Raw genomic sequence first — 15982 nt, forward strand, 5'->3', positions numbered from 1 at the left:
TTTGATGGTCTGAGTAGTGCTGCAAGTTCTGAGAGTGAGATCTGATGGTTGCAGCGGAACTGTGTAGATATGTTGGTTTAATGGTTTAATGAGACTGGGATAACAAACTTATGAAGCGTAACTAGTAGTAGTGTAGTAATGATGACAGTATGGTGAATGATGCTGAGATTATTTGATGATGGTACTGCTGTGCCTTGATGGTTAGAAAAGGTGCTAGGATGTGTAGGTGGTAACTATTTAGAAATAATCTTTGGTTGCACTGACAATGGTGATGGTGATAGCTGTGGTTTACGACAGATGGTTGTTGTGCTAAGGCTGTCATAGGGACGTGTGTAATGCTGGTAACTGTAGCTGTGAGATCTGTGGTGCATTATGTTTTTGTGATAGCAGTGATGATAATATAAACACCGGCAAACTTGTGCGACAGATATGGACAGGACCTTCTTTATTTTGAGTTGTATGATGTTTCTCCTAGTCCGGAGCTTCTCCAGATACAGTTTCTAAGTGTATTATATTCGTGATTACTGTTGCTGCTATTCCCATCATTACTTCATCTAATGCATGTCTCTGTCCCTCACTCCAACCACCTCTCTATCCTTAGGGTGACCTTGGTCTCGAGGATTCCTGCTACCACATGCCTGAACTCACCCACAACTGGGCCAGCGCCGCCACCTTTTGTCAGGATAATGGGGGCTACCTAGTCACTTTAACACACAGGTGAGACAGGTGGAAAGTGAGGCAGGTGATAGGTGAGGTATGCGGAGATGTGGAGTGAAGGAGTGGGGTAGGTGAATGGACAAATTATGCAAGGGATGTAGGAGACATTGAGAACTGAAGCAAGTGAAACATGTTGTTGTTCAACCCCGGTCATGCCTGGCCCAGCTGACTCGTCGATCGCTGATAAGCAACAGCTCCTATGGTTTCATTGCATATGTTCCCGACACTATTTTGCATCTGCTTCTTAAGTAGCCTGTGCTGTACAGACCTCCACTAAGTATGTTATACTGTTTGGGCCTGTTAAACAGAAGGGGTGCGTGTCAAATGTGATTCCGCCCATCCCAAATCCAAGCTTAACCAGGCGAACTCGATCGTCTGTATTTAAGAATACCATTGATGGGTGGTTGTCGGGAGCGGGTGTGTGTAGTATAATGCTCTGATTGAGGTGTACGTGAAATGGGTATGTAGATATACCTTGATTGCTAGTGCTGCTGTGTCTGGAGGTGGGATGTTGTTGGAGAGGGTCTGGTAAAGCTTGAGTGGTTATTTTTTATATGTTATGGTTGTTGGCTGTCACGTAATGATAGGTGTTGTATGTGTTAACACAGGCTGCCGCATAGAACAGTGTGCCTATCATGTCATGGTATTCTCTGGCAAAGAGGACTTTCGTTTCATCTGCATTTGAGGCAATATTTGTCAGTGATCGAAGTGTACGACTGCCATGCATGTATACAGTGAAAAGTGTGGATGAAAGAACTGAACCCTATGGAACTCCATTAGGGAAGTTGTGTGTTCGTGATGATTTGCCCTGGAATATAACAGGTCAACTGGGTATGTAGTTATCCACCGCGTGGTATTGTTCTCTATGTTTGTGGTATATATTTTGGTGATTAATTTGCGTTGGTGGATGGCATGAAAGGACTCACTAATGTCGACTGGTGTGGGAAGTATACGTTGCTTGGGTCGTGCTATGTTGTCATATATATACACCTTACGTAAGACAGGATATGATTAATGACGTAGGTGGCAGATAAAAAGGAAGATGTATGGCAAATCAATATGATCCAGATTATATGTAAAATGAGAGAAACGTATGGGAAATGAAAATGAGACATGAATTGGTGACAGGCGAGACGTGAGTTAGATGAGGATGAGGCAAGTGGTCAGGATAAAATTAAATGTGACTGGTGAGAGAAGTGAAAATGAGATGGGTAAAAATGACATTTGGGAGGCAGGTGAAAAAAGACAAATGAAAGGTAAAGCATTGGGGAAAGAGGAAGAGGTAAGGTAATATAATAATGAGAAGGAAGGTGAAAACTGAAAAGACGACTGGTCAGGTAGTCGGTAAGTGATGAGTAAATTAAGTGAAAGAAGAGAGCTGAGGCATGAGAAAGGGGAGAAGATGATTAGTGAGACAAGTGGATGTCAGAAGTTAGACGGGAAAAGGGAGGGAAGGTGACAGGAGGTAAGTAAGGAGAGACAGGTTAAGCAGATGAGAGATGAATCAGGCGAAGAGAGTGGAGAATCTGCAGTTGAGAAGTGAGACAAATGACAGGCAAGGAAGGACCGAAACGTGAAAATGTGCAAGACGGTGGGTGAAAGTGAGGCAGAGTAGAGTGGAAGTGACAAGTATGAAGGATAAGGGACTGAAGGTGAAGGGGTGAGGAAGGAACTGAGACTGAAAGTGACAAGTGAGGTGGAAGGGAATGAAAGTGACACGATGCAAACTGGGTTAAGCGTAAAGGGTTGGAAGGTGAGGCAGGAGAAGGGACTGAAGGTAACAGGGTGGGCAGGCAGGCAGATGAAAGTGAAAGTGAAGGATGAAGTAGGAAAAGAGAATAACAGTACCCGGTGAGTCAGCAAATGGGACTAGGGATGAATAGAGATGTACAAGAGGAAAAACTGAAGGTGACGATGAAGCAGGAAATTGGTGTGGTGACAGGGGTGGAAGGTGAGGGTCTGTTTAGACAGATGGTAAATAAAAGACAAAACGTGAGGCACGTTAGGTGGGAGATGACTGTAGGGACGGAGGATGACAGGCGAGAGAGGTAGCTGAGACAGATCATATGTGAGAGTTGAGGAAGAGGATAAAAAACTGGGTGAGAGTTAAAACGAATAGAAATTAAAACTAGCAAAAAGTGAAACAAATAGATGGACAAAGAACCTGGGAGTTAAGACCGGGGAGAAAAATGTGGGATGTGAGACAGGTGAGAAAAATGTGAGAGGTGAGGTAGGGGAGAAAAATGTGAAAAGTGAGATATCGGAGAAAAATGTATGAGGCAGGAGATAAAAATGTGGGAGGTGAGGCAGGAGGGAAAAATGTGGGAGGTGAGGCAGGGGAGAAAAATGTGAGAGTTGAGGCAAAAGAGAAAAATGTGAGAGGTGAGGCAGGAGAGAAAAATATGAGAGATAAGGCAGATGGGTGAATGAAGAACGTGAGAAGTGAGGCAGGTGGGTGAATGGAGAACGGGAGAAGTGAGGCAAGTGAATGAACGGAAGACGTGAGAGGTGAGGCTGGTGGGTGGGTATGGAATGGAGACATTAAGCAGGTGAACAGATGAAGAACGAGAAAGATTAGGAAGGTAGGTGGATGAGGAAAGTGAGAGGTGAGGCAGGTGGATGGTTGAGAAATGTGAGAGGTGAGACAGGTGGGTGGATCGTAAGAGATATGGAGAGGTGGAACAGGTGAGTGGATGAGGAAAGGCGAGGTGAGACAGGTGGATGGATGAGGAAAGTGACAGATGATGCAAACAGACTGATAAATAATATGAGAGGTGGGGCAGGAAAGACAAAGAAGAGATAAGAGATAAGGAATAACAACTATTCTTGGTGAGAGGTAGAGGTAGCGGGAGATAACCGTGGGGGGAGGGTGATAAAGGATGCATATATGATAAACTATTACAATATCCATTGGCATTCTTTTTCCTATTTCTTTTTCTCTATTTGTTCTTTCCTCACATTTCCTCTCCCGTAAAGAGGGAGCTGTTGCAGGAGACAGATACGACAAATTATGATCATATCCTGTCGCCTTCGTTCTGTTTTCTTTTCCTCTTTCTATTTTTTCCTCTCCCCTAAAGAGGGAGGGAATGGATGAGAGAGAGACAGTCAGATGATAAAATTACTTATTATTTTCTTTCCATTATCTTTCCTTCCTTTTATCAAATTTTTCTTTCACCTAATGATGGGGATGAACAGGAGACAGAAATGGTAAATCGTTAATATTTCCTGCCATCTCTTCCTTCTGTTTTCTTTTCCTCTCATTCGTCAGCTCTCTTTCTCCCTCCCACGTAGATCCCCATGTGTCTCCGTTTACTATTGTATCGGTACTTTAACGTATAGATACCTGTGATTCTCAGTATATCCATCCTTTCACTTTAGCCTTTCCCATGTACTGCCTCTTTTCCATAATTATTGTCGCCTAGCTAACCCCTTCACCAAGAGAGGTCCCCCTGAAGATGGATGAACTCTCCTGGCAGTAAAAAGAGTAAAATCTAAAGGGCATTACGTTGAAGGAGTTAATGGATATTTCTTGTTGCTCTTTTTACCAAGAGAAGTCTCCATAAGCTGAAAAAACAACCGTCGTAATAAAAATAAGTTCTAAAAGATGTCATCATACTGAACACATGAATGTTCTTGACCTCTAACCACTTTCCACTGCTTCATCACCCCCTATTCACTCATCTGTCTTTCCCTATACCACCTCTGTTATCCTTTATCCTTGTCTTTCTTTATTCATGTAATTTTATTCTTGTTATCATTTCTATTTCCAACAACTTTAACATCCTTTTCTTCCTCCCATTTCAGCCACTTTGACACTTATTCTTTGAGAGTCTATCTTTAAAGGTAGGAGCATCTGTAGGAGAGTTTGGTCTGGCAATCATACCCTGAGGATTTTCACACACCCAGTGCTTCATTCTAGTCAAGCCCCATCTGGCGGTTCCCAATATCTCCCTAAGGATTTTCATACGCAAGGTGCAGCACTCTAACCAAACCCCAAATGGTCCCTCGTCTACTCACTACTTCTGCACTTGTTAGTTTTCCCAACACTATCCATCTCCCACCTACTTTTCTTCTCAGTCCCACCATTTTGCTGGTGTCTATTACTTTTTTTCTTCTTTTTACTGTTTAATTCCTTTGGTCTCACATCATAGTTCGCCAGCAATGACCTTAGCTGTTTCATCGCCAAAATAGGTTTTGTTTAAGCTGAATAATGTAGTATAGCAATTCTAAGAATGAATTATGAAATAGCAATGTTGTTGAAGGGTTAATGGAGGTTGTTTTTAACTTCATCACATGACAGACCACTCCTAAACTGAATAGCACGTGATGGTAGCAAGAATAAACAGAAGAAACGCCATTGTTCTACAAAGCTTAATGGACATTGATCCAACTCCTTCAGTAAGATAGATCTCTTTTAACCCCTTCAGTCTCAAGGTGTACAATACTCTTTTAAAATTACTGGCTGTAGGTGGTTTTGTTCAGCTTTGATTTTTTACCTTGAGGGGTTAGACGTACCCTCTATTAACCCCGCCATTACTTAAGGTTTCCTGAAGCCGAATAAAATAGTGTAGGCACAGCAAGAATAAAAAAGAAAAACGCGTCATCGGACCGAATGGGTTAAGTTGCATGGAATCATCTGACGACATAGACTTTTCAATAAACTCCATCGTATGTTAGGAGTTTATGGAAAGCCGCTGCCACAAAATATATCCCATATTAGATACAACTTATCAGGCAGTAGAATGAATAAATATAACTTCGCCCTTCTGGGGTTGTTAAAAAATCAACAACTCATCTCACTCTGGCCTTCCCTCTTCAATGATGTCATCCCCATAGGCCCGAGAACGCCTTTCTGGCCACCCTCCTTGGACAAAACGGTTTGGCCGAGTGCTGGATAGGCTTGTCGGGGTCTGGAAAGTCTCAGAGCGCCGTGTCTTTCACCTGGACAAATTCGGATCCAGTCCTCTTCACAAGCTGGGGCGAAGGAGAACCAGGTAATTATATGTGGGCGTTTCCCGTATTATTTTCGTCCTCTGACTTTCCCTTCCCCTTTGACGTGTGTGTGTGTGTGTGTGTGTGTGTGTGTGTGTGTGTGTGTGTGTGTGTGTGTGTGTGTGTGTGTGTGTGTGTGTGTGTGTGTGTGTGTGTGTGTGTGTGTGTGTGTGTGTGTGTGTGTGTGTGTGTGTGTGTCTGTGTCTGTGTCTGTGTCTGTGTCTGTGTCTGTGTCTGTGTCTGTGTCTGTGTCTGTGTTTGTGTTTGTGTTTGTAAGTGCGAATGTTTGTGCCTGTGTGTGCATGTGCATGTTTTTGTGTGTGCATGTGTAGATCCCAAACCTATATGAATTGTATCACAAGGCAACAGATGTATTTTGTTTTGTTTTGTTTTTCGTTTGCTTTATATTAATTCATGTCACAATAAACACCTTATCAAGAACACTTCATCTCGCCCCATTAACAGGAATATACAGTGTGAGGTAAAGATGATGATGATGATGATGATGATGATGATGATAATTTTATACCTAGACACGTGCATATTCCCTCCCCTTTGCACAGATGTGATGCAGGGCGGGTGTGTGGCTGCGACAGGTGTGGGTGTGAAAACAGGTGTGTCGGGGAAGGAGGGGGACAGAGAGGGGTCTCTGGGAGACTGGGTGGTGAGAGACTGCGATGCGGAGCTGCCCTTCGTCTGTGAGTTGGTGTTTTTCTTAATTTTACCGTTAGCCTTACTGGCATAACAATAATAGTACTGCAGTAGTAAGCAGTGGTAGTAGTAGTAGTAGTAATAATAATAATAATAATAATAATAATAATAATAATAATTAATGGTAGGTGGGGGCGCTCACAATCCACTCACTCGATGTAGTGCTGCTCTCGGGTGTCTGTCCTTTCCTTTCCTCCTTCCTTCTTTCTTTCCTGCCTCTTCTGTCGTTCTTTCCTTCATTCTTTCCTCGCCCTTCTGCCTACGGGTGACTGTACACTCCCTCTTCTATCTATCATTCCTTCATTCTTTCCTCTTCCTTCTGCCTGTGGGTGACTCTACACTGAGTGACAAGCCAAATGGTTTCCTGTACACCAGGAAACCATTTACTACGCTGGGTGGTAGCCACATAACCAAATTTTGGCGCCTGGTGGTTTAGTGGGTAAATACGGCACTCCAATCGGATTGTGCCGATGAAGGTTTATATCCAAGGGGTGGTTGGGGTGTATAGCTCATGTAATGCCACTCAGGGATGAGTGAGGCTGGTCACTCTCATCTTAAATATCAGGACCAACTGCCTAGCCCCGGGCCTCTACACTCCTCATGGAGCAACGTAGGATTGGATGATGGATGGATAATAATAATAATAATGATGATGATGATGTTGAAGATGATTATTACTATTATTATTATTATTATTATTATTATTATTATTATTATTATTATCATTTTCTTAATAGAAGACATGTTTTGTTTTTATTTTTATGAAAGAAAGTGAACTTAACATCAGAGGGGAGAAGAGTCAGGAGTCAAATCATATTACTGTAGGATTGCGGTGCCCCGAAAGTTAAAAATTTGCTATATTTAGTCACACAGATACGATGGTATTACCACGATGCGAGGGGAGTGGTAATGTTTTCAGTTGTGAGGTTGGCTGGCTGGCTTTATTTGTGTGGGTAAACAAGATATATCATGAACGGCTTGAGCTATCAACATGAAACTTTCAGGGTATCAAGATGTGGCCAAAGTCTTGGGCGAGTTCGAAAATAGGCACTCGGAGTCAAGGTCAGGTCACCAAAACGGCTGCCAAAGGCCAATTAGTTGACCTTTGGTGACCAAACACAAACTACCAACCTCACAACTGAAAACATTACCACTCCGCTCGCTTACCATCCAAGTTGCAAAGCGAGCAGAGTAGTAATGTTTTCAGTTGTGAGGTTGGCTGGCTGGCTTTGTATGTGTTTTACATCATGAAATTGCGTAAATCGAAATGGAGGTGCAAAATTATGTGCCGAGAAAAACTTTCTGGCTACATGGGTGAAATCCCATCGTGAGATGGCATCTAGTTTTATAATGATAATAGTTTTTTATCTTTACATTCACTTTCTGTCTCTGTCTTTTCATTCTGTCCTTATATCTGATTTCTATAAATTATTTACTCTTATTTTGTTGCACACATCTATTTCTGCCTATTCATCTCTCCATTAAATTAATATATACTTATCTTAGGTGTCAGCTTGGCTTTATTCCCTTTATCCTTTACCATTTCGCACACTTCCCATTTTCACTTGTTTTCTGTCCCCACATTCTAACATTTATTGCATTCTCTGTTTAGGACATAAAATGTTTCTTTTCTGCTTTCAGCTATTTTGTTTTCAGCCACAAAACTCATATCCACATTATTTTTTTCTGACTCTCTGCTTTTCGTGCCTCCCCCCCCCCTTCTTCCTAACTAACTCAATGTTTCTCATGTCATTCTTATAGGAATATGTTATTCAAGCTGTCCAGTTATTCTGACTCTCTATTACTCATGCCATTCATTCTTATGCACTGTCGTCAGCACAAATTCGCTGCAAGCCTGCTCGTGTTTTGTGGTTGCTTTGTCTGACAATAGTGTTTGGGAGTTTTTTTTTTTTTTTTTTTTTTTCCTATCGACCATTGATGCCGGAGCCTCTGGTCATTAAGGCAGATATATATATGTATATATATTGACACATATATACATATATATACAAACATATATATATACATACATATATATATATATATACATACATACATACATACATACACACATCCATGCATATGAACATACACACTTTCATGCACACGTACATATATATATAATAATTTTTATTTTATTATTTTTTTGTAGTTTTATTTTTATTATTTTTATTTATTTTTTATATTTTTAACCTTATATTACTTATAAACAAAATACCTAATTTAAAGACCCTAAAACTAACCACCTAACAGACATATCGCTAACCTATACTAAACCTAAGAGACAAATAACTAGGCCTACACTAATATTCAAAAAGCCTCGACCAAGAGAACACCATCGACTGCAGATATGTAATGCCTTTCTACATGACATACCTGCACTCATCACCTGGTGACTGTCAGTCGAGGCACAACCTAATATAGGGGACATCAATATATGAAAGGGAACCAGACGAGTCAGGAACATTTCCATATACGTCAGCTGTCGTCCCTAATTAGAATAACTTAAGCAAGATAATATAATGTATTTACATAATTTGTACAAAAATTGAAGAACCTCGCCCAGCAGACTTTGGGAGCTAGTTGCCACACAGGCTTTTATACGCTTTAACGACATGTTTGTAAGAATTGGTACTATAAACCACTCATAATACAATAATCTTTATATCTGATTAGCATAAAAATGTGCAAAAGGCGACAGATAAATGTGGTCGAAAAATGAAACTTCTGTTGTCCCCCTCGTACCCATCCAATGTCCCTCCCCACCCTTCCCTCCTCTTTCCCCTTCCCGCTCTCCTTCATCTCCTTTCCTCTCTCTCGTCACCCTGTCTACCTTATAATTATTATCCATGGCGCTAGCCTACATAACAAACCGCACTCTTCACTACTTCATGTCTATTCCTGTAACTCTTTTCTTCGTCTACATTCGAGAGTTTTTTGCCATGCCACAGTCTTTTTCTCTCACTCTTTACTCCAAACATGATGCAGCAGTTCGAAACCTTATTGGTTCTGACCCTGCTTCATGAATCAGTGATTAAAATGAGGAGGATGGGAACATTGTCCTAGGGAAGAGAGAGGGCAAGAAGTAGGAGGAATGGGCACAAATGTTTGTTTAATTTCGTTTACTGAAATAATAGCCACCGACTGCCAGGCTCACTCAAACACCAGTAAGGAATGAATCACATGAACGAGACCTCAATGCTCCTATATGTCGCGGCTGTTGGTGGTGACAAAGGGTGGAGAAAAGAAAGACAACTGGAATAAAAGGAATGGAAGAGAGACGAGGAGGGTGAGAATTGGACTCGAACAGGACGGAATATTGATAACAAACCTTGGATATAGTTGGTAGTACTGCGAACAGTTGGGAATAGGGCAGACTGGGTTAAGTAAATAGTCATGAGTGAATTGCGGTGCGCCAATCGAGTTAGTGCCGTGGATTAATGAATGAAGATAGAGAAGGTGGGAGAGGAGAAAGTGGAGAGGCATGAAAGTGAGTGGGGGATAGAAGGGAAAGGGAGGGGTGGGGGAGACATCAGAAGAGGTAAGGGGGAGAGAGGGAAACGAAGTTTAGGCACAGTTATAATGAGGAATACCAGAGTATTACGCTCATACGTCATTCCATAACATTCTTCTGTCAACTCTTGCACTTTTCTATACTGATCAAATACGGTATACAGACTATTGTACTCCAGGAAGTCTCTAGTACCACTTCTTAAAAACACGTCTTTAAAGTGTATAAGAGTCTAGATGGCAACTAGTCCCCTTACACTGTTGCCAGACAAAGGGACTCACATCACACGAGTAAACTTGCAGCTAATTTATGCTGACGACTGTACCATTCCAATCCTCTCTAACATAATTACTCATACCACCATCATTTTCCTATTTGACTCACAATTATTCTTGCCATATTTATCTGACTCACTGCTTCTCATGCCTTTCTTCTCTGACTCATTGCTACTGATGCCTTTCTTCTCTGACTCACCGCTACTCATGCCTTTCTTATCTGACTCACTATCACTCATGCCTTTCTTTTGGGGGGCTCACTGCCACTCATGTTACCCCATCCTTCTTTGATTCAATATTGCCCATCTTACCCTGATTTAGTTTGACTTACTCGTGTTCCTCCATCTTTTTTTATTCTGCTTCACGGCTACTCATGCCACCCTATCCTCCTTGATGTGTAACCCCGATTAGGAGAGACGCAGCCCCACTATTCTGTTTTCCTTTCATTAGATTTTCTGCATACCTGTGTTTTCTTCTGACCTCAGTTTTTCTTTTTTGTTTTTTTCCCTTCATCAAACTTTTCATTATTTTTCAGTCGATCATGTGTTCATATATTCAGATAGTCTTTTCATTTCTGCCTTCATTCATTCATTCATTCATTCATTAACTTCTTCGTTCACTTATTATCTTTCATGCCTTAATCTCATAAGCCCAAGAACACCTAGTCTATCGTTTTAACACGTTCACTACCAAAGGAATCCCCTAACCTAATTTTAATCGTCTGGTAACAGCAACAATAACCTAAACTATAAAAAATAGACGCCATTGCGCTAAAGTGTTAAAATCAATCAATCCTTTTATATCATTATCTGTTCATTCATTAATTTATTCACTTTCAGGTGAGTACCCCCGGGCGCACTATAGCGTAACGCCACCCGCCACCACACCCACCACAGAACCCATCTGGCCCTGCCCCAATGACTGGTTCCTCCACAACAAACACTGCTACAAGGTAAACTCCGAGACAAAAGTTCGTCTAATATTTTACTTCATCTACTTGTCATTTCCCTCTACTGGCTGATGTTCTATGGCTGAGAGAGGTTTCATAATGTATTATTGCTCATAGATAATGCTCTTCAATATGATGCGTCGAGAAAGTAAGCGTGAAGCAGACGCTGTGGAATCATAGACAAGCTTTGGTCTTTGAAAGCATTGTACTGTTTGACTTCACGCAGAAGTCCTTACTCATTTTATTTTTTCTTAATCTTTCGTTTAATCGTCATTTATAAATGCTAGATAGTGTGAGGTATCTATAATTTAGCACAGAATTGCTCTTGTTGCATCCAGTTCACCATTCATTACAATGCTAGGGAAAGGTGTCATTAAACGATATTCAGCCATGGATATAAAGGCATTTATGTGTAAGAATGCAAACACAGAATAGATGACATACAGCTGGATTGATGGTGAAAAAGATTCTGATTGATTGAGAGGCATGCAATAACTGTCTAAGTAAATCGGAAATTAGGATGAGTAAACCTCTTAGATAATATGGGGGGTTATATTAATATCATATAGGAGGCCACGGATCCGAAAGCAGTGGCGGATACAAGGGGGTTCTATAGCAGCCATAGAATCTCTCCAGCCTGATAAACCACTTTCCAGTTATTATTGCACTGTCATAAACGCGAATGACATCACAATAATGGACGACACAGCTCAGAGGGTGCGCATATTCATATTTCTGGTGGAAAGCCTATCGTCATAATATTGTTATTAGTGTACTACTAGATCGACTTTTCGACAAATACTGGTAACTCGGGCATTGTGTATCCAGATAACATAAGAGTGCACTATTTTGCTCTATTTTCCAAGAGGAAGCTCCCAGACCCCCCTACATCTCCCGACATGCATTACGAGTGTACGGCTGATTCAGAATGTTTCGGAACACCTCTCCCCCCACCTTTTTTTTTTCTGGATCCGCCTCTGGAAAGTGAGCGATAGCTAGGAAGGCAGTTAGAGAGTGAGAGAGAGAGTGAGAGAGAGAGAGAGAGAGAGAGAGAGAGAGAGAGAGTCACAAAACTTTGCAATAGTTTCCCTAATAAGTATCACACTACCAGGTTTTCTCTGATGTTGTGAGCTGGAATGCCGGGGAGACTGAATGTATTGCATACGGGGGTCACCTAGCAAGCATCTCCAGCAAAGAAGAAGAAGAGAAGATCCTTGCGTAAGTATTAAACATTATCTTCCAAATTTCTCGTTATATTTCTGTTCCTTAAGTAACGGTCAACCTCTCTGCATATCTCCTAATTAGTAAGCTTACTAACTTACGTGAGCCAGGGTAAATTTCCAATAGCTGACGACTAGTGTAGCAGACTAAATAGTAAATAGTAGTGGCTTGAATCTTCCGGCATAATGAAAGAAAGCAGCATACGTCGTGCAATATCCCTAGGCCAATCCTTAATGAAAGAAAACCACATTGTACTCCATACAACGTGAACAGATTCTGGCATACAACTTTTTCTTGTAGGAAGGGCAGTGCCGAAGTGATCGTTACTAAAGAGGGGGGGGGTAAGGGGGGGACATCTGCAGATCCTTTTATGAATACACTTTACACCAGTGGCCCTTTAATTTTCTCGTGTGGAGAACCATTCATAAATGGACACCCAGCCATCCACAGTCATTTCAGTAAGATATTTATAGGTTAATATGTTCTAAAAGTATTATAGATAGATACCGTATATAGCTAGATAGGTAGGTAGATAGATAGACAGATATATAAAACATTGTCATTGTTTGATTTATTATTAGTATCTTTATGAAAAAAGAGAGAGAGAAAAAAAGATACTGAAACATTCAGTACAGTTATTCTGGTTCTACTAGACGCATTTTGCTTCTGTATATTTTCACCCAGTCCCTTATTGCCTCATCGGAAGCATGGAGTCTTTGGGCTAGGTTTCTCATTCCTGACATTTAAGGTGAGAGTGACCATTTGTTCGTCTGTTTGTGCCATTACGTTAGAACCCTCTCACGGATGTGTACCTTATGGGCCACGTCTGGCTGGACTGCCTGAACCTATTTGACCATCAGAAAAAGAGTTGGTTATAAAGTCACTGCCCATGGTAGTAAATGGCTCACTGGGTTACAAAAACAATTTGGCTTGTCATTCAGTGTAGAGCTATTGGACTGTAGCATAACACCAACTGAGTGGATGGTGGGCGCCCCGGCCCACCACATATTTTGTCTCACATTACCAAATAATACGTTAAAATTTTTCACTACAGTTTTCTACACATAAAAGGCAAGCTCTTGGACATCATAGAACATTTCACGACCCTCCAGGGACGACGTACTCTGAAATAGCACTCAAGTACAATAGCTAAGAAAATGAAGGAAAGGCACAGAAACACATTAACACTTTTGAAACACAAATCTCTCCCAGAGCTACAACAGAACTTCACAAACACAGAAGATTTATTTATTTCTCTGTATATTTCTTTGCAAAGTAGAAGAAACAAAAGGCTGGAAACCCTCAAGATTGTTCTTTCCAAGAAAAAACAAATAAAAGAAAGACATTCAAGATCCATTCATTTCAAGATGCCTGGCTACATTTCATTTAATGACTGGAGGTCATGATCAGAAGGAAATGGAGACAGAAGAAGGCAGTTCCAGAGTTGACCTGTTGCAGCCATGAAGGACTGGAAGTATCGGTTAACTTTAGCATTAGAAAGTTGGACAGAGAAGAAGATACTATCATCATGGACCTGCGGTGAAACTGTTAAAGAATATATGAAGTTGCTTTATTAAAATACCTCCTTATGGCCAAAATTGAAAACTGCTAAATAATCAGCTGATGCAAAAGCTGTCTTGTCAGATCAACTCCATGTTTCAAACTGAGCAACTTGATATTTTACAAGAAAGTTGCAAAAATGCCTCCTTATGGCCGAAATTAAAATCCGCCTAATACTCAGCTGAAGCGTCAGGTGACGTAACAGCCGACATGTTTAATCAACTCAAATTTCAGGTTGAGCAAGTTTGTATTTATTAAGAAAATCGCTCAGAGCTCTCCAAGAGCAGATATTCGGACTTTACTTGAAGGAGAGAGAAAGAGAAAAAAAAAGATCCCCAAGGTGTACCATTTACAGACCTGTCAGCTTCGCCGCAGGTGAAAAGGGGTGAGAGTTTCCTATCAGATGGGTGCTACACGCCTGCCATAATGGAGGAATGCAAACAGACAGTTCAGAAGAGCAGTGACCATTGAAGTAGCTAGAGAAAAGAGATAATAATGTAACACTGCGGCAAAAAGTCAGAGGTCGAAGGAAGTCAGTAAGAGAGGGAGAGTTACTGGGACGAAAAGCCTTTGATTCCACCTTACTGAGAAGAGCTGTATATGGTGAGCCCCCGCCCCCTCACACACATAAGAGTTGTACTCCGCACAGGGACATATAAAACTCCTGAATAGAGTCAACAGCTACGCGAGGATAAAGAAGGCACAGAGTTGTCTTAGCTCACCTAAGCTCTTGGTGGCAGGTTTTGCAAGAGAGGTAATACGATCTTTCTATGATAAATCTCGAGAGAATGAAACCCAAGTGTATTCTGAGATTATGCAGGATTGAAGTGAATATTGCAAAATATTAACGGATATCCCCCGGGAAAGATTATGGTGGGTCAAAAGATGTAGAAACTGAGTTTTGGAGGCAGTGAAATCAGCAAGGTTACGTTTATCACTGTCAGAGATATGATGGACATTGCAAGAAACGGAGAGAAACATGAAGGGTATGAGTCATTGGTATGAGTCGACAGAGTTAGATGTACAGTATTGATGAATACAAGGAAGAGAACTGGTGATCGGACAAAACCCTGCAGAAATCACTACTGATTGCTTTAGAAGAAGACTGGTGGCCAGCTGCAGCAGGAACTATGAAATGACCAGAAAGGAAACTAGAGATCAAGGCACAGACAGGATAGAAACTGTGAGAGAGCAGCTTGAATATTAAAAATTTGTGCCCGACTCTGTCGAAAGCATTTGAGATGACATGTACAGTGGCAAAGCTGTTGCCAGGCCCAAATGGAGGATGACCAAGAGTCTGAAAGGAAGGTGAGCAGACCGCCAATGGAGCATACCTGGCAGAATAGAACCTACATAGGTGATCGGTGAGAAGCCTATGACAGGAGAGGTACTTTAAATTTTTTTTGTTAAGAATAGATTAAAAATTTTCAGGAATGGGTAGGTGCCATTACCTTTTGTAGGCCTTCTATTTGCTGTGGACATCATTAGAAAAAGCGTGATTAAACTAAGGTTTTTTGCGTTGGTCAGAGGATAAGAAAAGGGAATGTATGCTTCCGTGATTGAGAACATAACCTCCATAATGCATTAGGTACTATCAGGTGGCTCCTGACCATGGAAAGAAATCATCATTCCAGGGAAAATCAAAGAAGTGCTGCCTGAGGGCTTCCCAATAATCAGGCCCAAAGTGCCACAGATACAGCATCTTGTGAGTATCCGAAGTCTTTTCTTACAAGAGCAACAGGCAAGGTTTAAGGTAGTAAGGTAATGATTGGAGGAGCCCAGTGGACAGAAAAAGTAAACAGAGCAATCAGAAGGATTACTTGTAACGGAAAAAAGTCAAGTATGTAGGAATTTTATCCAAGATGATCAGGGATAAGGGAAGGGTACTGTACAAGCTACTCTACACCTTCAAGAAATTAAAAGATGTAAGCTTGATCGCCAGGTGGATCAGTGAAAGGAGAGGAGAGCCAAAGGTAGTGGCGAACTTTGAAGTCACCGAAAATGGAGATATCAGAGCACGGAGAAACTAGTAGATTGTGTTCCATT

The 15982-nt window shown here is 41.3% G+C and overlaps 1 protein-coding gene across 1 annotated transcript in view; it reads left to right on the top strand.

Annotated features, from left to right (window-relative positions):
- The window catches only part of LOC145390236 (macrophage mannose receptor 1-like), a 40526-nt gene that overhangs the window by 12267 nt on the left and 12277 nt on the right, over positions 1–15982 (top strand). The window contains exons 7-10 of the mRNA XM_080265231.1: positions 602–717; positions 5554–5711; positions 11046–11158; positions 12267–12373. Of these exons, the coding sequence (XP_080121357.1) occupies positions 602–717; positions 5554–5711; positions 11046–11158; positions 12267–12373 (494 nt within the window). The remainder of the gene's footprint in view (positions 1–601; positions 718–5553; positions 5712–11045; positions 11159–12266; positions 12374–15982) is intronic.

Source organism: Coenobita brevimanus, chromosome 14 (assembly GCF_032717465.1).
Source record: "Coenobita brevimanus isolate Jiangsu-jjx chromosome 14, ASM3271746v2, whole genome shotgun sequence".
NCBI lineage: Eukaryota > Metazoa > Arthropoda > Malacostraca > Decapoda > Coenobitidae > Coenobita > Coenobita brevimanus.